Source organism: Macaca thibetana, chromosome 1 (assembly GCF_024542745.1).
Source record: "Macaca thibetana thibetana isolate TM-01 chromosome 1, ASM2454274v1, whole genome shotgun sequence".
NCBI classification, from domain to species: domain Eukaryota; kingdom Metazoa; phylum Chordata; class Mammalia; order Primates; family Cercopithecidae; genus Macaca; species Macaca thibetana.
The window spans coordinates 22,992,172-23,016,545 of NC_065578.1; the positions used below are offsets into that span (position 1 = coordinate 22,992,172).

The 24,374-nt window shown below is 52.4% G+C and overlaps 1 protein-coding gene across 2 annotated transcripts in view; it reads right to left on the reverse strand.

Annotated features, from left to right (window-relative positions):
* MYOM3 (myomesin 3) overlaps window positions 1-24,374 on the reverse strand; it is a 59,626-nt gene that overhangs the window by 17,394 nt on the left and 17,858 nt on the right. For both annotated transcript variants that reach the window (XM_050790055.1, XM_050790044.1), the window contains exons 10-23: window positions 22,636-22,797; window positions 21,865-22,006; window positions 20,179-20,378; window positions 19,454-19,507; window positions 18,852-18,979; window positions 16,001-16,184; window positions 13,554-13,725; window positions 10,118-10,239; window positions 9,527-9,714; window positions 8,862-8,988; window positions 7,552-7,730; window positions 3,481-3,595; window positions 2,635-2,791; window positions 1,482-1,591 (exon numbers count right to left, since the gene is read on the reverse strand). In XM_050790055.1, the coding sequence (XP_050646012.1) occupies window positions 1,482-1,591; window positions 2,635-2,791; window positions 3,481-3,595; window positions 7,552-7,730; window positions 8,862-8,988; window positions 9,527-9,714; window positions 10,118-10,239; window positions 13,554-13,725; window positions 16,001-16,184; window positions 18,852-18,979; window positions 19,454-19,507; window positions 20,179-20,378; window positions 21,865-22,006; window positions 22,636-22,797 (2,040 nt within the window). The remainder of the gene's footprint in view (window positions 1-1,481; window positions 1,592-2,634; window positions 2,792-3,480; window positions 3,596-7,551; window positions 7,731-8,861; window positions 8,989-9,526; window positions 9,715-10,117; window positions 10,240-13,553; window positions 13,726-16,000; window positions 16,185-18,851; window positions 18,980-19,453; window positions 19,508-20,178; window positions 20,379-21,864; window positions 22,007-22,635; window positions 22,798-24,374) is intronic.

The window sequence follows — 24,374 nt, forward strand, 5'->3', positions numbered from 1 at the left end:
ATGCCCAGCTAATTTTTTCTATTTTTAGTAGAGACAGGGTTTCACCATGTTGGCCAGGCTGGTCTTGAACTCCTGACTTCAGGTGATCCGCCCGCCTCAGCTTCCCAAAGTGCTGGGATTATAGGTGTGAGCCACTGCGCCCGGCCTGCTGACTGCTTCTTTGTGTTGCCTCTTCTGCTAAGGCGAGCTCTGAATCTACGTGAATGTCTTGTACACAGTAGGTGCTCAGACAATACGGACTGTGTGGATGAACTGGCGGGGCAGAGCCCACGCCTCATTTTCTCTAGTAAGCCCCAGAATCCTTAACACAATGAGTCTAGATTCATGGCAAGCACACGGCAAACAAAACCAAAAAACACCATCATTTTCATGGATGGCTTTAGTTTGCATAGAATCATCTGATTGTATCTGCATAACAATATTGTTTCAGGTGGGGGCAGCCAGGGATTATAATCCCTCTTTATGGGTGAGGAAACTGAGGCCCAGGAAGGTGGCATGACTTGTCCAAAATCAGCCAGCAAATTATGGAACCGGAATTGGAACCCGGGTCTCTCTGGCTTCTGCTTCTTAACAAAATCAAAAGGCCTCATGTGCCACGAGCAGGACAGACAATGGGCAAAGGCTGTCCTGGTTGCTACGGAGGGAGCAGAGCATCTCATTGGCTGTGAGCACAGGCTTTGGTTCAGTTTAATTTATCAAATATGGATGGTCCTTTAGACGTGGTATTCACTCTCTGGTTACCCACAGTACTCAACACTCCCTATTGTCACCCCATTTCTCAGACCAACTGCTGTTTGCAATTTATCATCACACTTGCACTGTTGTTTTTGGGGGCTACAGAAGGAAACAAAAATAATTCTAGTACCTTTGCTTTTACCAAAAGTGGGAAAACAGGCTAGGCACAGTGGCTCACGCCTGTAATCCCAACACTTTGGGAGGCTGAGGTGGGCAGATCACAAGGTCAGGAGATTGAGACCATCCTGGCTAATACAGTGAAACCCCATCTCTACTAAAAACACAAAAAATTAGCCCGGCGTGGTGGCAGGCGCCTGTAGTCCCAGCTACTCAGGGAGCTCAGTCAGGAAAATTGCTTGAACCCAGGAGACAGAGGTTGCAGTGAGCCAAGATCATGCCACTGCATTCCAGCCTGGGCGACAGAGCGAGACTCCGTCTCAAGAAATAATAGTAATAATTTAAAAATAAAGAAGTGGGACAGCAAAAGAGAGACCAGAAAAATGTAAATTTCACTGGGCGGGGATTTTTGTCTGTCGAGTTCACTGATGTAATATCCAGGCCCTACCTGGCCTGTGGCAGGTCCTTAATAGATATCTGTTGATGGAAAGAATGGGTGGGTGAGGGCCTACTTCTCTGGGGAAATTGCCACTTTACTTATTTGGGTTGCTTCTTGCTGACCTCTGTGCGCATTTGTGTTTGGGACTCTCTCTCTGGGGAGGTGGCAGGGAGCGGGGCAGGTGCGTTACCTTCCTCGGTCAGCGTGTGGCTTGCGGAGATGTCTTCATCGGCGTCAGTGACTATGACTGAGTAGGTGCCCAAATCCTCGAGGCCAGGTTCTTTCAGGATGACCTTGGACCTGGCAGAGACAGGAGAGCAGAGGCTCTGGGAGGAGCTCCTTAGTCTTGTGCACTAGAGGCCTGGGAGCCAGGGAGTCCAGGTTGCCTCTGGTGAGCCTGTACCACAAGCAGACCCTGGCCAAGTCAGGAAGCACAGGCAGCTGCCTCCTTCTACCTCCTCAGGGTCCCCTCAGGGTCCCACCTTCAATGGTGCCATTATCTGGGCTCTCTGGCACTGGGTCTGCACTGGTCACACCACCCTGACCTCCTCCACGGCTTGAGGCGTAGGCTTTATGCCTTGCTGGACAGAGCTGAGGCCATGAGCCGCTGGGGGAGGAGTGAGACATGGGGGCATCTGACAGGGGTCCTTGTGGTCATCTGGTCCAACTCTACATGCTATAGATGAGGAACCTGAGTACAGAGAACTTGTAAGAGCAAGTCCCTGGCACCCAGGCTAGAAACCAAGTCCTCTTTGAAGGTCTCCTCGAAGGTACTGAGTTAGGGGCACATATAATTCCCTACGGAAAAGGAATCTCCAAAAGAACAGTGCCATTGGCTGAGTGCAGTGGCTCACGACTGTAATCCCAGCACTTTGGGAGGCTGAGTGGGGAGCATTGGTTGAGCTCAGGAGTTAGAGACAAGCCTAGACAACAGAGTGAGACCCCATCTCTACAAAAAAATACAAAAATTAGCTGGGTGTGGTGACATGTGCCTGTAGTCAAGCTACTCAGGAGACTGAGGCGGGAGGGTCGCTTGAGCTTGGGAGGTCAAGGCTGCAGTGAGCTGAGATCATGCCATCGCACAGCCTGGGCAACACAGCAAGACCTTGTCTCAAAAAAAAGAAAGAAAAGAAAAGAAAAAATAGCGCCATTGCAGTCCCGTAAGTGCACTCTCCACTCTTCTCACTAAGGTTGCAGTCAGTGTCCTCAGAGAAAGACCGAGCAGCACCTTTCAGCCATCATTGATAAGTCCTGCCCTGTGGTCTCAGCCGGGAGCATCTGCCAGCTCCTCTGACAGTATTTGGGTCTCGTTGAGCAGTTGTTTCTCCTCTCGCCTCACTTACTTGTTAACTGTATCCTCGATCGTGACCCTCTGGGGGTCCAGTGGGCCCTTGTAGTCTTTGGACCACTGAAACTCTGAGGAGTCGGGGGCTTCAGGGGCTTCGAAAGCCAAATAGATAAAACCCTCTTCATCCACACCAACCTCGATCTCATGGGCACCTGAGGGCGAGATCCAATAGAGGGCAGTGGATGTTTATACATAATAAACCAGGTCACACCCCTCCCCTGCTTAAACCTCCAGGGCCTGCCCGTTGCTCTTAATAATAAATTTGACTCCTTGCTGTGGCTGCCAAGGCATTGCATGATCTGGCTCCTTCTCACCTCAAATGTCACCTCTTCAGAGAGGCCCTCCTTGACTGCCCTAGCTAAGCAACCTTGCCCCATCCTATCATCCTGTTTCTTTTATAATAAAGCACTTATCTCTATCTTAAATCGCTTTCCTCATGCAATAGTTTACTTGTTTACTGCTCTCTGCTCCCCCTACTCCTACATTAGAGCAGGGATCTTACTCTCTCATTCACTCCTGTATTCACAGTGCAACGTGGGCATCACCAAATATTTATTAAATGAATGAATAATTAAAAGAATGGAAAGAGAACGTGCTTTATAGTTGGGAGAGGTGGGTGATTCTGTCATATACTAGCACGTGACCTGGTTGATCTTCTCTGAGCTATAATAAAATCAGTGTCAATGTGGGATGATGACCCCTCCCTCAGGGGCTTGCTGGAGGGCCAGAGAAATGTGAGGGCTTAGCACAGCATCAGGCTTCTCCCAACTTCCCTTGAACACCACCCGTCCCCAACGGTGTAGCCCAGCGGCAGAGCTCTGGCCTCTCCGGCCACCCTTACCTGGCTTGTCCTCCAGGAGCACAGGATCGGTGGGCATGGACGGTTGCCCCAGACCAGCCGAATTCATGGCCTGTACCTGGAACACGTAACTCTTTCCTGGCTGCAAGTCAGAAACCTGGGGGCAGAGGGCAAGAACCAGCACTGAGGACAGCAGTGACTTTTCCTGCAACCCAGGCCCCAGTGTGCAGGAAACCACTCGGGGAGCCACTCTCAACAAGGAAACCCTCTCTCTTCTTGTGTCCCTCATCTTTCCATGTGACAAAGACGGCCGTTCAACACCTGGGGATTGTCTTTGCCATCCTTTCCTTGGGCTGTCTCCACCAATCACCAGGTTCCATCTGTTTTATTTCCCTAATGTTTCTTTCTTTCTTTTTTTTTTTTTTTTGAGACAAAGTTTTACTGTTGTCGCCCAGGCTGGAGTGCAGTGGCACAATCTCTGCCCACTGCAACCTCTGCTTATCTGGTTCAAGCAATTCTCCCGCCTCAGCCTCCCGAGTAGCTAGGATTACAGGCACTCGCCACCATGCCTGGCAGATTTTTGTATTTTTAGTAGAGATGGGGTTTCACCATATTGGCCAGGCTAGTCTCGAACTCCTGACCTCAGGTAATCCACCCGCCTCAGCCGCTGAAAGTGCTGTGATTACAGGTGTGAGCCACCACGCCCGGCCTCCCTAATGTTTCTTAAATGTGGCCATTTTCCTCCAGGTCCCATCCACAGCCATGATTGAGGCTTTGTTTCTCCTCACCTGGGGCAGCCCAACAGTTTCCTAAAGGGTGTTTCTGCCCTGGGACCCTTCTCTCCAAGTCTATCTTTCCCTCTGCCGATCTGATGATGTGTACATCTTTTAGTGGCCTTCAGGGTCAAGTTCAAATTTCGAGGTTGAGTACCTAGAGTCTTCCTAACCTGGCCTTAGCCTGTTGTCCTCTTGTCCTTCCATCTGTCCCCTTCACACCACAGCTCTCTCAGCGTCCCCACATCCATCACACCATTTCACACCTCCCTGCCTTTGCCCTTGCTGAGTGCGCTGCCTGGGATGCCGTCCCGCCTCCCTCCTGGCTCACTCCACTGTAGCCTGTGCTTCATCACTCAGTTTCGGCAGACACGTGGATTCCAGGAAGCACCTCTCACCTTCTCTTTTGAGCGTCCAGAATTCCTGAGACCCCCTCAATTGCAACATTTATCACACAGTATTGTTGTTGCCTGCTACCCAACAACTGTGACTTATTTAGTTTCTCATGCCTAGGAATTGGTCCAGGCCTGGCATCAAAGCAGGTGTGAAGAAATGTTTAGCCAGTGGCTGACTGACCGAATGGTGGCCAACAGTCCACATGCAGAAGCCGGTGCCAGGTCACCAAGGCTGTCCTGCCCTGGCCTGGGCCAACGTACATGCGGAGGGGGCGAGCCACTCATATAGGTGAAGACCTCACCTATATGAGGTGAGGAGACCTCAAGGTCTCAGCAGAGTCCCCTGGCTGAGGCTTGTCTTCCCTGATTCTGTCTGAGGTGGCTTTAATTTCATTTTTTGTAAAATGAAGGTATTTTAATTTTTCCAATTATAAAAGAAATACACACTTGTTGCGAAACATTTTAAGTGACAGAGCACAACATGCCATGAAGGACTAAAGCGCCCCTGGCAGGCCCTCCCCCAGACATCACCAGAATGAACCATTTGGTAAAAATTTTTTTTTTTTTTTTTTTGAGACAGAGTCTCACCTGTTGCCCAGCGGGAATGCAGTGGCGCGATCTCAGCTCACTGCAAGCTCCGCCTCCCGGGTTCACGCCATTCTCTTGCCTCCACCTCCCAAGTAGCTGGGACTACAGGCGCCCGCCACCACGCCCGGCTAATTTTTTGTATTTTTAGTAGAGACGGGGTTTCACCGTGTTACCCTGGATGGTCTCGATCTCCTGACCTCGTGATCTGCCCGTCTCAGCCTCCCAAAGTGCTGGGATTACAGGTGTGAGCCACCATGCCCGGCCAACGTAAAAATCTTTTTAGAAATTTTTTTTTTTTTTTTTGAGATGGAATCTCGCTCTGTGGCCCAGGCTGGAGTGCAGTGGTATGATCTCGGCTCACTGCAACCTCCACCTCCCAGGTTCAAGTGATTCTTCTGCCTTAGCCTTCTGCGTAGCTGGGACTACAGGCATGCGCCATCACATGTGGCTGATTTTTGTATTTTTGTTGTAGAAACGAGGTTTCACTATGTTGGCCAGGCTGGTCTCAAACTCCTGACCTCAGGAGATCTGCCTCGGTCTCCTAGAGTGCTGGGATTACAGCCATGAGCCCCCACTGCGCCTGGGCAAAATCTTTTTAGACTTTTCCAAGGACATAATCCAGGTAGAAACAGGACATGCACCTATCCTATTTGTTAGTATCTTATTCTTTCCCATTGTGACAGGCTTCTTGAGCCAGCCTTCTTTCCTCCGGCTGCTCCCTAATACAATGTTGATGAATGGGCTTAAAAACTGCATATCTTCCTGCCTGCTGGGGAAAAGCACCCAGGAAAACGGGCTGGAGAAATACTTCACCTTTCCCTAGGGCTGCAGAAAATGGAACCTAATCCACATCACATTCTTACAAATATTCCTCAAATAAAGGAGGCCCTGAGACACGCTGGCCCTAGGTGTAGACACTATGGCCTGTGAAAGTGGCCTTCAGTCACCTGGAAGTCTAACTCTGATTGGTTGTCTAAGGTAGTAATTTGTGTCTGCTAATAATGCTTCCAGCGACATCTTTGTTTCCTGACATGTCTAAGTGTTTGTGAATTGTCTTGGTTAGGCCAGGAGAAGACTCTGTGATTTCCTCACCTCCCGCACGGGTGGAAGTGAAAGCAACCGCCACTCTAGAACAAAGCCAGTGATTCTGCTAGACTTCTCATTCAGCCAAAGACTCTAGAGTTTGTTTCTCATTTAAATTAAGGAACATGTAGCCTCAGCCTCCCAAAGTGCTGGGATGCTCGGGGGCTCTAAACAGTTCTGTTCAAGGTGGGTCTGCACTGGAAACTGATCTGGATGGCTGAGGCAGGGGAACTTGAGACCTCTGTCAGGCCTGCAGGAGTCTCACCTGGCTGGGGCATTGTCCACTCTTTGCACTCATGCATACATGTTTATTTATCTATATTATATATAACATGTTATATATATTATATGCTATTCACATATAAATATCCTACTCTGTATTCTGCTTTGTTTTTCTTAGCCACATAGGATGGATACCTTTTTGTGTTAATACATGCATGTAGGTCCACCTCATTCTTTTTTTTTTGAGACAGGGTCTTGCTCTGTCCCTCAGGCTGGAGTGCAGTGGTACGATCACAGCTCCCTGCCTGCAGCCTGGACCTCTCTGGGCTCAGGTGATCCTCCCACTTCAGGTGATACTCCCGAGTAGCTGCGACTACAGGTGTATACCACCACACCTGGCTAATTTTTTTTATTTTGTAGAGATGAAGTTTCTCCATGTTTCCCAGGCTGGTCTCGAACTCCTGGGCTTCAGCAATCCTCCCACCTCGGCCTCCTCAGAGTGCTGAGATTAAAGGAATGAGCCACCATGCCCTGCCCATCTCCATTCTTCACACCGCCTTGTTCCTTTAACTGCCTTATTCTTTATACTGCCTGGCACAGGATTCTACTTTTAAGATACACTGTGATGAACTTAAGCAACACCCCTACTAATAGATGTTTCAGTTGTTTCTAGCTTGGGCCATTATAAAGAAGGCTATAAGAAGCATCTTTATCCTTAGATCTTTGCACATTTGCCTAATTACCTTTCTATAATTCAATCCCAGGAGCAGAATTCCAGGGTCAGGGGGCATGCATGGGCAAATGGTGATATACCTGTCTGATAGCAAGTGAGTCTTTACGGAGGTGCCTGCCTAGCATGGAGCAGGATATGGGCACCAGCCAGCCAGACCCACCTCCAACTTGCTGTGTGACCCTAGGCAAATCGCTCTTCCTCTCTGGTCCTCTGCTGCCATTAAGTGAGGGCAACGATGTCTGGAGGTCATTCCGGTGCTAATGTTCTAGTGGCAGGGAAGGCTCAGGGCCAGTCAGAAGATGAAGGCATAAGAACTTACCCTCAGGTGGGTGCCAGAGATGGGGCCTGGGGTGACTGGCTTCCACTGCTCAGAGCCTTCCTCCTGGAAACTGACGTGATAGCCTGTGACAGGCCCAGCTCCCGTATACAATGGGGGCTCCCACTGCAGCACCAGGGACGTGGCCCGCACCTCGGACACCCGTACATCGTACGGGGGGCCTGTGACAAATGAGAGATGGGCAGAGATGTGTGAGTTGGGCAGCCAGGCAGCCAGCCAGGTGGGCAGCAAGCCCAGCAGTCAGTCAACAAGCTTGTCAATCCATCAGTGACAATGAAGCCAGGAAGGGCCTGCTCTGGGTGTCGCCAAGCCCGGGCCAACCTTGGCATCATGACAAAGCTTGGCTCTGGGCCTGAAACAGGGTTCACTTTTCAAAATGTGCTCAGCCTCCCCTCCTCCTAGTAGCTTCCCTGACCTTCCCCATCCCCATCCCAGACAGCACTAATCATTCTAAAGTGCTTCAGTGTTTAGTGTGGGGGCCAAGGGTGTAACTTCTAGAGTCAGACCTCTGGGGTTCATGTCAAAACTCAACCTCTTCCAGATATGGGGACTTTGGGCGAGATAGTTAGCCTCTTTGTTCCTATCCCCCTATCTGTAAAATGGGGATAATAATAATTCTTGTAATATAGTGCTTTTGTGAGCATTAGTGAGATAATTTATGAAAAGTGTTTGGTACCTAGTAGGTAACCGATAAATATTAGTTGTTTATAATTGTTGCTGTCAAAAGCATCATGTTTTAGTTATCTGCCACTCAGGTAGAGGTTTTGTGTAGAAAACAGAACTGAGCTGAACAAAACGATGGAAAGGTGTGATTCTCCTTCCTCAGTGAGAGGTGAGGGGCTCATTGGTGAGAAGGCTTACAGGGTTAATGGGAACAGTGGGTAGGGTGGCCAACTGTCCATTTGTCCAAGACTAAGAGGGTTCCTGGGACATGGGATTTTCAGTAGTAAACTGAAAGTCTCAGGCAAACCAGGACTAGTTGCTCACCCTAGCAGTGCACCTTTGGGGCTGGAGATTGGTCTATGTCCAGAAGCAGGCAGGGTCTCGAGTTGGGAAATAGTTTGTGCTGGGCCAGTTGATGGCCCAGATCAGGGGTCCTTTAAGACAGGCTTAGGACTCCATTTGTGTCAGGAATTACAGAGTGGGTTTGTGGAAGGGTCAGGGGCCTGGAGTGCAGGACAAACAGTGCAAGCCTGAATGCACAGAGGAGTGCTGCGGCCTTCATCTCATTGGGTAGGTTTGGGGAAGGAGGGAAGGGCAGGCACTGGACTTCAGGCCTGCAGGCCTCTCACCTGGCTGGGGCATTGTCCACTCTTTGCACTCGAACAGGCTGCTGGGTGCCGACAGCTCGCCAACACCTGCCCAGTTGGCAGCCCGGGCACGGAACTCATAAAAGTGGCCTTCACGAAGGTCACTGACCTTGAAGAGCAGAAACGCAAACTGTGAGACTGAGGCTGGGGGAGGGATGCGGAGCGACTCAGAGCAGGAGGTCTGTGGGGGCTTTGCTTTTGTGTTTATTTTTTGAGACACGGTCTCACTTTGTCACCCAGGCTGGAGTGCAGTGGCATGAACATGGCTCACTGCAGCCTCAACCTTCTGGGCTCATGCAGTCCTCCCGTGTCAGCCTCTCGAGTAGCCGGGACTACAGGTGCGTGCCACCACACTCAGCTAATTTTTGTATTTTTTGTAGAGACAGGGTTTTGAACATGTTGCAGACTGGTCTCGAACTCCTGAGCTCAAGCAATCCACCCGCCTCAGCCTCCCAAAGTGCTGGGATTCTTGGGGGCTCTAAACAGTTCTGTTCAAGGTGGGTCTGCATTGGAAAATGATCTGGATGGCTGAGGCAGGGGAACTTGAGACCTCTGTCAGATTCTGTCAGACTTCAAGACTCAAGCACTGCCCTCCGGTCTCTGCTAAACCAGTCATGACACAGGCTGGGGCCACCTTCCAGCCTTACCTTGCAGACCCGGGTGGGGATGAGCTGCTGATTAACCGCGTGCCAGTCCAGCTCTTCTGAGTCATGCTGGTCCAGGAAGTAGCCCAGGATCTTGCCACCTCCACGACGCTTGGGAGGTTTCCACCCAATGACCATTTCATTCTTCCCGCAGTTCAGGAGGGCAAAGCCATATGGGGCAGATGGGGTAGCTACAGGGAGGTAAGGAGGTGAGGACAGCTGCTCCCTAGGGTGGCTGGATTGGACAGTGGGGCCTGAGGGAGCCGATGAGCCTCCCCCAGTTGGTGCCGGCCCTACTCCAGGGGTTTTTCCCTGAGCCAGCAGTATCTGTGCCTCAGGAGGGCATCGGAGCCTCAGGTTTCTGGGCCTTAAGGCTTCCCCACCCGCTAGAGCTGCTCAGGCCTCATCCCATGACCTCAAGCCATGGTTACTTCCTTCCCAAAGGAAAGGGCAGCCAGGGCCAGCTCCAGTTTCCCTCAGAGGTCGTGTGTGCCACAAGCCACCAGGACTGGGCCCTCCAAGATGTGGTCTATGAGCCCCAGTTCCCCGCCCAGCCCAGGGAGGTTTGCAGGCTGGACCTGCCCTTGGACTCACCCAGAGCCTGCTTGACCCTGATGGGTTCGGTGGCGGCTGAGCTCTCGCCTACCCCAGCCTCGCTGACTGACCTGACACAAAACTCATACTCCTTGCCCGTCCTCAGCCCGGGAACTGTAAACCTGGGAGGGAAACGTGCAGCTTTCACGGATGTACAAACAGCCTGGAGACATTCCCAAACTTTCTAGAACAACTTTGTGGAATAAGTGGTCACCAGCGTGGTAGAATTTGAAAGTTCCAGGTCAATTCTTCCTAAAAATATTGCCCTTGATCCCATGGCAATGCCCGAGATGACACCGTGGAGGGGGTAGACCTAAGGGTTTTAAAGGATGTTTGCTTTTCCAGATCCACCCTTAACATGCAAACACGCTAGGAAAGGTCCTAATTTAAAGCAAAGGCAGCCAACCCTGGACCAAGCGCCACATGGTACATCTTCAAGACTTTGGGCTTTGTCCTTGAAAAAGAACATGTGGCTGTTAACACCTGCACTAATGCTGTGATGCAAAAACACGGAGTCCTTTCAGAGCCCTCAAAGACAGTTGTCATCCAGAGACACGCAAGGATGCTCTGGCTTAGAGAAAAATGTCCTTTTCATCCTGTCCCTTCTTGATAAGACCCAAATTGTGGCCCTCTCTCTCTTTTTACCTATCAACATTCTCCTAGAGCAAATCTTGTTTTGCAGGGAGCTCCTCTCAGCTAGTGGTCCCTGAGGAGTCCCCAGGACTTCAGTCACATCAAGTGTTGACAGCTGGCAGAGCAGCAAGCTCTCTGCTTGGGGACAAGTGCCTCTAAAGGGGGAACATGGCTTTATGGGACAGAGGGAGCACTGAAGTGGGTGATGGTCAGGCAGCACCTGAACAGGGGAGGCTGGGATGACTCCCCAGACCAGACCCCGTTGACAACAGATGACAATGACAATAATGCTGATAGCAGCATGCCCTTGTCTGGCACTCACTTTATGTCTATCCACCAGGTGCTCCTCATAACACCCTCTGAGGAAGATGCCGTTACTTATCCCTTTTTTGGAGATGAGGACAAAGTCTTGGGTGTTGGAAGGGCCCTTAGGGGTGAAACGATCCCGTTTTTTCATGTTACGAGTAGAGAAGCACTACCACAGAGGCCGAGATGGCCAAGAGTACACAGCCAATTAGGGGCTCAGCCCAGATGGTAGCCAGGTCTCCTGAGCACCAGTGTAGCACCTGCCCACCCACCATTCATTCATTCATTCATTCATTCATTCAGACATTTTTGCGAGCCAGGCTCTGTGGAGCCTGATGATTCCACAGTGACCTGGGCCACCACAGCCCAACTTAGCTCCTTTTCTGCTGTTGCCCTAGGCTCCAACTCCTGGGCAGCAGGGTTTAGCCTCTTTCCAGTCATGACACATGTAACAGATGACATGCACATATGGGACAAGTTCTCTGGACATGCCAGAGCAGCATGCCATCTTCACTTCTGTATGCCATGTCCCTCGGTCATGCCACCCCATTCGTGCCAGCCCTCCAACCCCTGCCCTCCCCTTCAGGGAAGCACAGCTGAATGCAAGTTGGAGGAGAGGTCTTATTCTAGGGATAAGCTTGACTCTGAGCTAATTTGTCAAAAACCTGATTATTCTCCAACTTGGGAATTTTATCTGTTTCTAGTAACAAATTATGAGGGACCCCTCACAGCTAACTGTGAGGCACCAAAGACCAATGGGGCACTGGGGCTGTTCCTTTTTCTCGGTCAGATGACCTTGGCTCATGGCCCAGTGTGCAGGCAGCCCAGTCAGGTGTGCTCAAGGGCTTGGCAAGTTGTCTGATGGAAAGGAAAGGGAGAGGTATTATCACCTAAGCCCTCTCCCCGACAGAGCTCCTATATCAAGAGAAGTTACTAGCCCAGAAGCCCCAGGACTCACTGTGCCTGCTAGGATGAGGGTCTTTCAGGGCCAGGGGATGAGGAGTGAACCTCAGAGTGGAGTGTGAGTTGGAATGTCAAGAGGCCATGAATGTGGCCCCACCCTCCTGGTTTACAGAGGAAGGAACTGATGCTTAGGGAGGGTGATGGTTGAGTGTCAACTTGATTGGCTGAAGGATGCAAAGTATTGTTCCTGGGTGTGTCGGTGAGGGTGTTGCCAAAGAAGATTACCATTTGAGTCAGTGGACTGGGAGAGGCAGACCCACCCTCAATCTGGGTGGGTACCATCTAATCAGCTGCCAGTGTGACTAGGATAAAGCAGTGGAAGAGTATGGAGGAGGAGACTGGATGATCTTTAGCCTTCATCTTTCTTCTACGTTGGATGTTTCCTGCCCTTGAAAATTGGACTCCAATTTCTTCAGCTTTTGGACTCGGACTTACACCAGTGGTTTGCTGGGAGCTCTCAGACCTTCGGCCACAAACTGAAGGCTGCACTGTTGGCCTCCCTACTTTTGAGGTTTTAGGACTCCAACACGCTTCCTTGCTCCTCAGCTTGCAGATAGCCAGCCAGTTGTAGGACTTTACCTTGTGATTGTGTGAGTCAATACTCCTTAATAAACTCCCTTTCATATGTACATGTATCCTGTTAGTCCGTCCCTCTAGAGAACCCTGACTAATACAGAAAGGGTGAGGGGTGGTGTGGAGCCTGAACGCAGGCCTCCCTGGCTCCAAAGCTCTCCACTGCTCTGCCCTCCCCACCTCTCTCTGGCTGTAAGCTCCTGGAGGGATGAGACCAAGGCATGGTCATCTCTATCCATGGAGTCCTGCAAATAGCACATTCTCAATGAGGTTTGTTGAAAAAGACCATCTGGGTTCAAGTCCCAGTCCTGCCACTTACTAAGCTACAGGGGCTTTGGCAAGTTATGTAACCTTATGTAACCTCTCCAAGCCTCAGTTTCTTCATCTGTAAAATAATAAAAATAATAGTCCTACACGTATAGGCTTGCAGGTAGAACTAGATGACCTCACATAGGAAAAATGCTAGAACAGTACCTGACGCAGGGTAAATACTGTGAAACGCTGGGCTTCATTATTATTATGGCCTCCCTTCAAGGATGCCTGGTGCAGGAAGGGGGGTGATCTGGTTTGACTCTGTGCCTCCACCCAAATCTCATGTTGAATTGTAATCCCCAGTGTTGGGGGAGGGACCTCGTGGGAGGAGATTGGATTTTTGGGGCAGATTTCCCCTTTGCTGTTCTCAAGACAGGGAGCAAGTTCTCACGAGATCTGGTTGTTTGGAAGTGTTAGCACTTCCCGCTTTGCTCTTTCTCCCTCTCGTGCTCCCGCCATGTAAGACATGCTTCCTTCCTCCTCACCTTCCTCCACAATCATAAGTTTCCTGAGGCCTCCTCAGAAGCAGAGGCCCGTATAGCTCGCAGAACTGTGAGCTGATTAAACCTCTCTATAAAAGAAATCACCCAGTCTCAGGTATGTCTTTATAGCAGTGTGAGAACAGACTGATACAGGTGGGCAGACGTACCTGGTGCCTTGGATGGGTTTGTTGTTAACTGTTTGCCACTCAGATGACCCCACCTCCCGGGAGTAGATGTAATAACCCAGGAGCTCTGGGTCTTTCACGGGATCCCATGTCAGGGTGACAGAGGTCTGCGTGTCTCGGAAAGCTTGAACTTGAGCTGGAGGAGGGAGGGTAGCTAAAAAATAGAAACATGGGCTGAATGAGAAGGTTGAGTTACATGGCTCTGACAGGCTGGGGAAGGGGAGGAGCATGGGGAGAGGCCAGAAGGACCTCCCACAGCAATCAAGGTGCATGAATTCCTGACCTGCTGGGGACTTTGGGAACTCTTCCATAGACCCAGAAGTGTATCCTAAAAGTCCTCTCTCCCCTTACCTCCGAGCATCTCTGCTTCCTCACTAAAGCACAAAAGCATACTCACTCATTCATCCTTACATACACACTCTTTCTCACTCAAAAGTCACCAAATCTGATAGCTTTCCTCAGTCCTTATCTTTAATCTCAGTTTTCTTTCCTTGAAACTTCTCTACCGATTTTCGTGGCTCCCTGAAACTAAGCTCCTTGAGGTAGGGGCTGCTGTAACTTGTTTAATGGATAGATGGATAGTTGGTTGAATGAATGGATGGATAGATGGTTGGTTGGTTGGATGGATGGATGGATGGATGGATGGATGGATGAATGGTTGGATGGATGGACAGGTGGATATGTGGATGAATAGATGGATGGATGGATAGATGGATGGATGGATGATGGATGGATGGATAGATTGATGGATGGATGGATGGATAGATGGATGGATGAATGGATGGATGAGTAGACAGGTGGATTCATGGATGAATAAATGGATAGTTGGATGAATAGATGGATAGATGGACTGATGGATGGCAGGTGCATGATCTTCCTAGTTCTCTTTTTATTTCTAAATTCCTTACACATGCTTTGGTGGTTCTCTATTTTCTTTTGGCCCCCAAATATTGGACTCCTCCAAGCTTCTGTTCCTTGACCTGCTCCATTTTTTCTCCTCTCTTCTTATTCTTATTCCTAAGGGTCCTGCCTATCCCAGGTCTTCACCCCTCACCTCTTTGAAGGTTTCACCTCTAGCCCTGCCCTCCCTTCCTTTCTGAATTATACCAGAGCCTTGCCTGGTATAATTTAAGTCTGGTTTATGGTCCAGAGACTGCCCACATCTGATGACAAACTGCTCACTGGCCAGGCCCCAAATCAAAACCAAATGTTCACCAGAATTAAAGAAAAACACCACTTGCTCACCAACTTGTTCATATGTGCTGTGTGTGCATGTGCGTGTGCATGTGCGTGTGTGTACTTTTTCCCTTCTAAGTTATTGAAGCAGAACAAATCTAGAACTTTGAAATCTTCTCCAAATGGGACCTTCAGCAAACCAGGCTTTTCTTGCAAAGGTGGCACTGTAGAAAGGTTCCTTAAAGGGCTGGTTGTGATGGCAGCTACAGGGAACCTTCTAATCTGATGAAAGGGTAAAGAACCTCAGAATCCAGAGGTCTCAGAGGTGGGAGCCCTGGGAAGCTGGGGTCAGGATGGAGTTGCAATTGGGAGACTCAGGAAGGAGCCAGAGGTAGGAGCAGTAATGAGGCCCTTTAAAACAATGGGTTTGGGCCAGGCGCGGTGGCTCACGCCTGTAATCCCAGCACTTTGGGAGGCCGAGACGGGTGGATCACAAGGTCAGGAGATCGAGACCATCCTGGCTAACACGGTGAAACCCCATCTCTACTAAAAATACAAAAATTAGCTGGGTGCGGTGGCAGGCGCCTGTAGTCCCAGCTACTCGGGAGGCTGAGGCAGGAGAATGGCGTGAACCTGGGAGGCGGAGCTTGCAGTGAGTGGAGATCGCGCCACTGCACTCCAGCCTGGGCGACAGAGCGAGACTCTGTCTCAAAAAAAAAAAAAAAAAAAAAATCAAAAACAAACCCAAAAAAACACAATGGGTTTGCCAGTTGAGGACAGCAAGGTATGCAGCTTGGAAATGACTCTCCCAGGTCCCCCGTTATGCTGCAGATGAGCAGTGTCCTGCCTGGTAAGCCAGGGCTCAGGTGGGACAGCTCAACTTCCACCAGGCAGGGTGCCAGGGGCTGCTTGGCAGTGAGCTGCAGGGTCTAGGGGCAGGCCAGAGACCTGTAGAATGGAGGGACCACTCGCTTACACAGCTGCTGTGCGGGACCCAGCTGCACTCTGTAACCCATTCATTGCTGATCTGGAAAAAAGCAGAAGGCTGTCTCCCTCCATGAGCCTCCTGCCCAGAGAAATGTAATTTCTGATGTCTTAAAACTCCCCAGGCCTGAGGTCAAATTGCCTTTCAGCTTCATGATGGGTAGAAGGGAGCAGGGACAGGGAAGTGGGCAGGGCTTTGTCCTTGCAGCTTCAGGTCTTGAGCCTGGCCTGGCCTGCCTCCTCCCCGACCCCCTGCATCATGAGGGTACCTGGCTGGCCCGGCAAGGCGATGGGCTCACTGGGCTCTGAGGGATCGCTCAGGCCATACTGGTTCATTGCTCGCACTCTGAAGACATATGACTTCTTTTTCTCCAGGTCCAGAACGGCGAATCTCGGAGATTTCACAGGGCTTTCCGTGCTGATGGCCTCCCAGGTGCCACTACCTATGACTGACTGAAGAAACAGAGGAACTCACATTGGCTAAGCGGTTGCCCAGACCGGCTCTGTACTGGTCGCCTCCAGTGATCTCTGTCCCCAGCCCATGTGCTTTCATGGTCCTCTATACTCAGCCCAGGCTGCCCCTGAGCACGGAGCTCTGCCCCATCTGCCTCTCTGCCTCTCCACCTGGATACCTACCGAGACCTCACGTCCAGCCTGTCCATGATGCAGCTCCAGAGCTTCCCACACCTGCATTGTGTTGGTGGCCCCCATCCTTCCAGTCCCCCAGGTGAAATCCCTGGAGCCACCCTTGGCTCTTCCTCTCTTTGTCTCATGCCCTAAATGTGCTCCATCAACAAACCCAGTTAACTCACTCTTCAAAATTTACCCAGAACCCAGCCATGCTTTATCGCCCTCACGCTCCCCACCATAACCTTGATGCAGGCTGTCAGTACCTCGCGCCTGAATGATCTGAATAGCCTCTTGGCTGGTCTCCCCTCCGTTTCTACCTATAACCCCCTTCCGTCTTGTTCTCTGTTCCCTTCTGCCAAGCCCTGCATCTCCCTCAGAGCAAAAGCTTCCCCATGGCCTGACCCCTCGGTCTGTCTGGCCACCGTTCCCTTTGCTCTTAGTCTCTGTGCCTCTCTGCTGTTCCCTAAGGGCCCAAGTCCCACCTCCGTCTGGGCCTTCGCTCTTGCTGGTCTCTCAGCCTGGAATGTTCTTCCCCCAGAAATCTCTTGGCTGGCTTCCTGTAGGCCTTTATTCAAAACCCACCTTCCTGGGGAGTGGGGAGGCCCTCCCAGCCACTCCATCTAAAAACGTCAGTATCTCCTCTCCCCACACTTCAAGTTCCCCTCCCTGCTCGACGTCTTTCTCCTTAGCGCCTACCACTCACTACTGTGCGTAATATTCTACTGATTTACCCCGTTTATCATCGGCACTCCCTCCCCCGCCTGCTGTGTCCCCAGGACCGAGAACAGCACTGGCACATGGCAGGTGCTCCATCTATGTTTCTGGGGCAAATGAATGAATGAAAGAATGAGTTCTCACAATAACCCTGCAGGAAGGTGTTAATTTCTCTGCCGCTGAGGGAAGTCAGGTTCAGAGAGTTTCGGTAACTTGGCCAAAAGTCCTGCATCTAATAACTGGTGGATATGGCATTTCACTTCTCTCAGGTGTGGGTAGCTGCAAACCTGTTTACTCTCCACAGTGTCAGGGACCCAGAAAGCAGCCAGAAACTCTGAGTCTCTGGGCAGATGGAGGGTGAAGAGCCCAGGGTGATACAGATGAGAGAGGCATCCAGAGACCGTTTCTGCTGAGTCTGGGCAAGAGAGTTAAGACCTAGAAGCATCAGAGGACCCACTGATTCCATCCTCTGTGGTCTTCCCCCTCCTAAGCCCGTCTGGCTGTCAGTGGCCTAGACCAGGCAGGACAAGAAATCACCATAAGAAACCATGAAGACTGCTGAGCTCCTACTGTGTGCCAGGCTCTATTCTAAGTCTTTATGCGCGCTAATTAATTTGATCCTCACATTAACCCTACAAGCTGTGTATGATTATTATCATTTTATGGAAGAAGAAACAGGTGTATAGAGAAACTAAGTAACTTGCCCAAAGTCACACAGCTGGTAAGTAGCAGAGATAGGATTTGAACCCAAGCAGTCTGACGCCAACATCGCCACCATGATACCCTACCACCTCGCAAAACCAGTCCCCAATTATCTATAGCTTTCCTACGTCAGAGAAAAAGGATTACCCATGAGTGTGAAAAGAGAGGCCCGTTTGGATAACCAGAGCCAGAGATTCCTCCCTGAAAATTTTAAATGCATTTATTCCCTAAACCTTCTCTGTCCACCTGGTTTGTGCCAGGCATTGTGCTGGGCACAGAAAGTAGTGAGAAGATAAACTTAGTCTCTGACTTCAGGGAGATAGTCAAGAATACCTCCTTGGGAAGCACTGACAGATCCCGGGGACTGCAGGCTCTGGCTGCGGGCTGTGTTTTATTTCATCTTCACAGGGCAGGTTCTCTATTCTATGCTGGAGGAAACTGAGGCTCAGAGAAGTTAGGACACTCACTCAGGATCACACAGCAGAAGGCAGGATTTGAACAGATTTTAACACCCATGCTGTCTTCTACTCCACCATCCTGCCTCCCCTCCACTGTGAAGTCCACTCTACAAGACCTGCTGCATCCTCGCCGGGGTCTCCCCTGCCCCCACTCAATCCCCAGTGAGAGCCACGTCCTAGTGCTAATCACTCCGTAGGCTCTGCAAGTGCTGCTGGTTCCTGTCCCTGGCTGGAGGGTACCAGCCTCGTTTCCATCCCAACATAGTCCCACCAAGAAGTGCTTGGCCCAGTGTGTGGTCTGATGCCAGCCGACTTGGGGGCAGGGAGGTACCCAGGAAGTGGTGGATCATATTGTCATTGTTGTCTGTGCCTTGTATTTTGTATACTTCCATGAACAGCCTCAGGAACGGCCCGCAGTGACTGGCCTCCCAGGGCTAGAGGTAGCCGCAAAGGCTATTCAATCCATCCCCATGCCTCTATGTGCGGCCATGCCTGGGCCCTTCCAGCCAGGGGCTCCTTTTTATTCTCTGACGGCCTCCCCAGGGGACACTGCCCTGGGTCCCACAGCACGCTGTTTCTCAGGCTGGCCTGGGGCTGGGGCCTCGGGGTCCCCTACCTTCTCCAGGGAGTATGTCAGTGGCGCTCTGCCCCGGGGCCTCGGCTCCTCCCAGGCCAGAACCACGTAGGCCTCTCGGATCTCGCTGGCGTGGACATTGGTCGGCGGTGAGGGGATGGTCACAGTATCTGGAATCAGAGTCACCCGGGGCCGAGATGGGTGGGCCTTCAGAGACCCCCTAATCTCAGCGCCTCATTCCATGGAGGAGGGAACTACATCTCCACCCATCCCCAAGAGAGGGGTAGTAATTGGCTCCAGGTCACCCAGCAATGCTGGGCAGAGCTGGGGCCAGAACCCAGGTCTCCCCCTGCCCTGGCCAGGACTTTTCCCAATGTGTTCCCTCCTCCAGGAGGGCCACAGCCAGATAGGCCACAGTGACCCCAGCACTCTGGCTGCTTCCGACTAGGCCCCACCTGTCCTGATCCCCCACACCCTGCACAGGGACAGTTTCTGCCTTCTTGCCAGCTCACCTCCCAGAGTTTCCAGAACTATACAGATTCCAGAACTATACAGAGTTTCCAGAACTATACAGAGTTTCCAGAACTATACAGAGTTTCCAGAACGATACAGATTCCAGAACTACATAGGAGGGTCCCGCATACCTTCAAAATCGTCTGTGCTGATGGTGATCTTGTTTCCCAGACCAAAGGGGATCTCTAGGATGAGAAGGGAGCATGGGAGGGTGGGGGGTGGGACAGGAGGAGTTAGGCCAGGGCCTACCCCACACCAGGCTCTGTGTCCTGCCCTGTCCCGGTCCTGGCCTTGCAGCCCTCGCTGTGCAACCTCAGACAGGTGCCCTGTGACCTCAGCTTTCTCAGGAGTCCCAGGTGGAGCCCTGCTGCTCTCAGGCCCTGGTAGACGCTCTTTCTCTTGGGACAAGTGGAGACAGAGAGGAGGAAGGAGGCGCCTGGGGCCGGGCACCCTGCCATGGTGGAGCTTCTAGCACACCCAAGTCAGCGTGGCTCCCGAGGGCTGAGAGGGCCGTGTCCTCACACTCGAGCTGAAGGACATCTGACAGGTGCTGGGGTGGGGTGCTCCCTCAGACTGGTCTCTCCCATGGACGGTTTGGTTTCGCCCATTAGACTAGCTGTATCTTTCTTCTCAGGCTAGGGGTTCCTAAGGACCGGATTGTGCCTCCTCCATCAGACTGGAAGTTCTCGAGGGCTGGCCTTTGTCTCCTTCGTCAGACTAGTGTTTACTGAGGCCTGGGCTGTGCTTCCTCCATCAGACTCGGGGTTCCTGAGGGCCAGATTGTCTCCTGTGTGAGGTAGTCCTGAGGGTTCCCTGACTGATGTTCTAGAAAGTCGCTTAGGACCTCTGTACCCACCTGTCTTCCTCCGGGCTGCATCATGGTCGCCCATGACAACCAACTCTGAGGCCTTGGAGGGGAGGCTGCTGCCCGCCTTGCTGATGGCTCTCACCCGGAACCGATAGCTCTGACCTTCAACGAGGCCTTGGATCGGGCACCGACAAGTTCCTCCGGGGGCCTCATGGCAGGGGACCCATTCCCCAGAGTCACCCTGGCACCTGTTGGAGACAGGCCCCCCTTTCAGCCCCTGCCCACACTGCACACCTTCCCAAAGTGAGCCTCTACGAGGACTTTCCTTTTCTTTCTTTCTTTTTTTTTTTTAGACGGAGTCTTGTTTTGTTGCCAGGCTGGAGTGCAGTGGCACCATCCCCGCTCACCACAACCTCCCGGGTTCAAGTAATCATCATGCCTCAGCCTCCAGAGTATCTGGGATAACAGACACACGCCACTACCACCTGGCTAATTTTCATATTTTTGTAGAGACAGGGATTCACCATGTTGGTCAGACTGGTCTCGAACTCCTGACATCTCGTGATCCACCTGCCAAGGCCTCCCAAAGTGCTGGGATTACAGGCGTGAGCCACTGCGCCCGGCCTGAGGGCTTTTCTTTAACTGGGGGAGCCTGCCGAGCTCATCTCTACCAATTAAAGTTCTTCTCTCCAATAGAAGAGGCTGGTTCCAACTTTGGGTCCCCGGGAGACCTTTTCACCATCCCTGATGCTGACCAGCAGCAGTGCCTTTCATGGGGGATCATCGTGAGCCCACGGCTGTGCTGTGCCCTCCACACCCAGCCCTTGTTTCATCTCCCTGGAAGTTCTGGGGGCATGTGTGGTCACCTTCACTGTACACATGCAGGGTCTGTGGCTCAGAGAGTGACCAGACCTGCCCAAGGTCACACTGTTAGGATCCACCTGAGCTTGTCCCCTCCCTAAGTTGGCGTGCATTCCAGGTTGACCCTCCAAGCCTGGGCTCTCTGGACCCTCTTGGTACCATTGTCCCAGGCAGTGTGACAGTGCACATTACCCTTATTGTTACCAGCTGGTTGGGGTAGTCATAACATGTGGGTCCAAGTCTTGTCTCCACCACTAATGACAAATGTGTCTTTGAGCAAAGTCATCTCCCCACATACCTTGGTTTCCCTATCCATAGGAGGGGGCATTAGATAGTCCCCTTCTCTTTAGAGCGGGGTCATTGTAAGGATGGAAAGAGATGAGGCGCGCCCCTAGCATGGTCATGAGCCCGTCTGTGGCAGCATTAGCTATTTCCTCAAGCTGGGCCTTCAGAGCCGGCCACACAGGAAGGAGGCCGGAGGTTCTGGGCTGTCTACCTGTTTGCCTCCTCCCTTGGGATCAGTGCTATTCCATCTCTCTCTGTCATTCAGGAAGGAAAATAGCCCACGAATCCACTGTGCTCAGGGTTCAAGCACTCCCTGTTTCGCCCCTCCAGGTCAGCTCTAGAGGGTCCACAGGGCAGTAGCTGACTCCAGTGTAGAATTCCAGGTATCAGCATGACAGAGACTTGGAGGCACAGATGCCCCTCCATTGCCCCTAAATGACACAGCACAGCCTGCCTCCTGTCCTGTTCTGAGGAGCGGGGCTGTGGGGTTTCTCTGAGGCCAGGCATGGGGCCTCCTCTTTGCTGTGGCTCCCACAGCCAGACAGAATTCTAACCCTAGGGCCTCTGCCACTCAAGAGGCCGACTCACCGCTCGATGGAGTAGGCAGTGATGGCGTTGCCCCGGGTGTCACTGGGTGGGGCCCAGGTCAGGATGAGGCAGTCTCTGTTCACATCCAGGCATCGGACGTTCAGCGGCGAGCCTGGGGCCCCGGGGTTCTCGGCCTCAGCATCTGAAACACGGGGGTGAGAGGGAGGCCCTTCTAGTCAGTGGCCATTTGGTGACAGGCCCTTCCCACTCCCATCCGGCATCCTCTTCTCATCCATCCTCCAGGGGCTGTTTTGATCTTGAGGACTGGGGCCTGAATATTAGTCCCCCGACCCCCATAGCAGTATCTGAGGGAAGGGTGACAGTACCACTTCTTGGGGGCCCATTTTACACCAAGTACCTGAACAAGTGGAATAATGAATTCCAGCCCCAGAGCAGCCTTCCCCCCTTTGGATGGGGAAACTGAGTCTCACGGAGGTGAGTGAGTGACCTGCCCAAGGTCACCCAGCTGGTGAAGTGACAAAGCCAGGATGTGAACCCAGGCCCTAAGCAGTGGCCAGAATCACTCCAGCCCCACACTCAGCTCCCCGCCTCCTTGGCTCCAGCCGGGCTAACTCTCAGGCCACATTCCTTTGGAGAGTCACAGGATGTCATGTGGAGTCTTGGAGACCCCAACCCAAAGCCCTGATTTTATGGCAGAGAAATTGAGGCCCCAAGACAGTAGGGCCCTTGCTTAAGGTTCCACAGCAAACGAGGGGCAGAGCCCTGGTCTCTGGGCTTCTGCTGCCACCTCGCACACACCCATGCCCTCACCTCTCACAAGCACGTAGGTGCTCTGTTCCCGGGGTCCGAAGGGTGAGGGCACCTGGACCGTGTAGAGCCCCTCATCCTCCTTGTAGGTGCAGGACACCTTCAGGGATGCCTGGCAGTCTGCGTAGAGGATCTTCCGACGTCTTGAGGACCTCAGTAGCCTCCCTGTGGAAGGGAAGTGGGGGGCCATTGAGTTTGTGGGGGTTCCTGGTCTCACCTGGGAACCGTGGAAACTCAGGGGGCCTGGAGACCCTGGCTAGGCAGACAGAGAGGCTGGAGGCTCAGCTCAGGCCTTGGGTGCAGCTGGTGGCCTCCAGGGCTTCGCCAAGGTAGCAGAGAACTCTTCTTTGCAGAGGGCTTGGGGAGGAGGGAAGGGCCAGTGTGGGGCTGAGGCTCAATGTGGGAGTGAGGGTTTAGGGACATAGCCAGTGACAAGGTGAGGAGTTGTAGGTTCTCTGAGGAAGTAGGAGCAAGAGAGATGGGTCCCTGTATGGGGTCAGGGGACTCAAAGAAGGAGGACCTGTTTGCAGGGGGTGGGAGCTCAGTAAAGGGCCTGGGTCTCATTGAGAGAGCTGGGGCCTCGGTGAGGCGGGTGGAGGACTTGTTGAGGGGTTAGGGGTCAGGGAGGGGAGTGAGCGTTCATGGGATGGGAGCTTAGGAGGTGGATGGGGACTCAGAAGCGGAGTCCAGGGCTCAGGGGCGGGCCCTGCCCTGAGGCCACACTGTGGGGCCAGCTCTTCTCTTTACCCCATGGGAAGACTCTGCCCTCCAGTCAGCACCTCCATTCCGGAAGATCTACAAGTTTGGGAAAACATCTCAGCCTTGTTATTGCAGCTGTCAGGGATCCTGATGTCTTCCCTACTCCCTACTGCCCCAGCAGGTACAGCCTCCCTGGGCTCAGAGCTGGGGGTGCCAGAGGGGCACTCTACTCTGGGTCATTAGGCTATAGGCCTGGTCATGGATGGGGTAGGAGGTCCACATCTTCCTGCCTTGGCCCTGACCAGGCTTCTCCAGGCCTTGCCTGAGACGTCCCCAGAGGCCTCCCAGCCCACGGGTCAGCAACTGTTTATCTGCACCACAACCCTGACTCTGAAAAGCCCGATGCAACTGTCGCAGCCTGCCCCGAGCGCTTGTGGTGCCCTCCTGCCTCCTGACCTTGGGGCTCTGTTCCCATTGCTTTAAGAGCCCTCACTCACTTTTTTTTTTTTTTTTTTTGAGACAGAGTTTCGCTCTTGTCCCCCAGGCTAGAATGCAGTGATGCCATCTTGGCTCACTGCAACCTCTGCCTCCCAGGTTCAAGCGATTCTCCTGCCTCAGCCTCCCGAGTAGCTAGGATTACAGGCACCCACCACTGCCCCTGGCTAATTTTTTGTATTTTTAGTAGAGACGGCGTTTCACCATGTTAGCCAGGCCTGAACTCTTGACTTCAGGTGATCCACCCGCCTCAGCCTCCCAGAGTACTAGGATTACAGGTGTGAGCCACCACGCCTGGCCTCCCTCACTCACTCTTAGGGAGGTAACGACGAATGCAAATGGCTGAGCAGGTGCTTGGTCAGTGCTGGTGGCTACAATTGTGCTGATGGCTTCCTCCCTCCTCCCTCCTCCCAGGTGGACACAGCCCCTGGACTCATGCACATCTGCCCCTACCCTCTGCCCCAGTCCCAGCCCAGGGCCTGGCACCCCACAGATGCTTGGTGGCCATTTGTGGGGTGGCATGGTCTGACCACACCTGGCTGTACTCC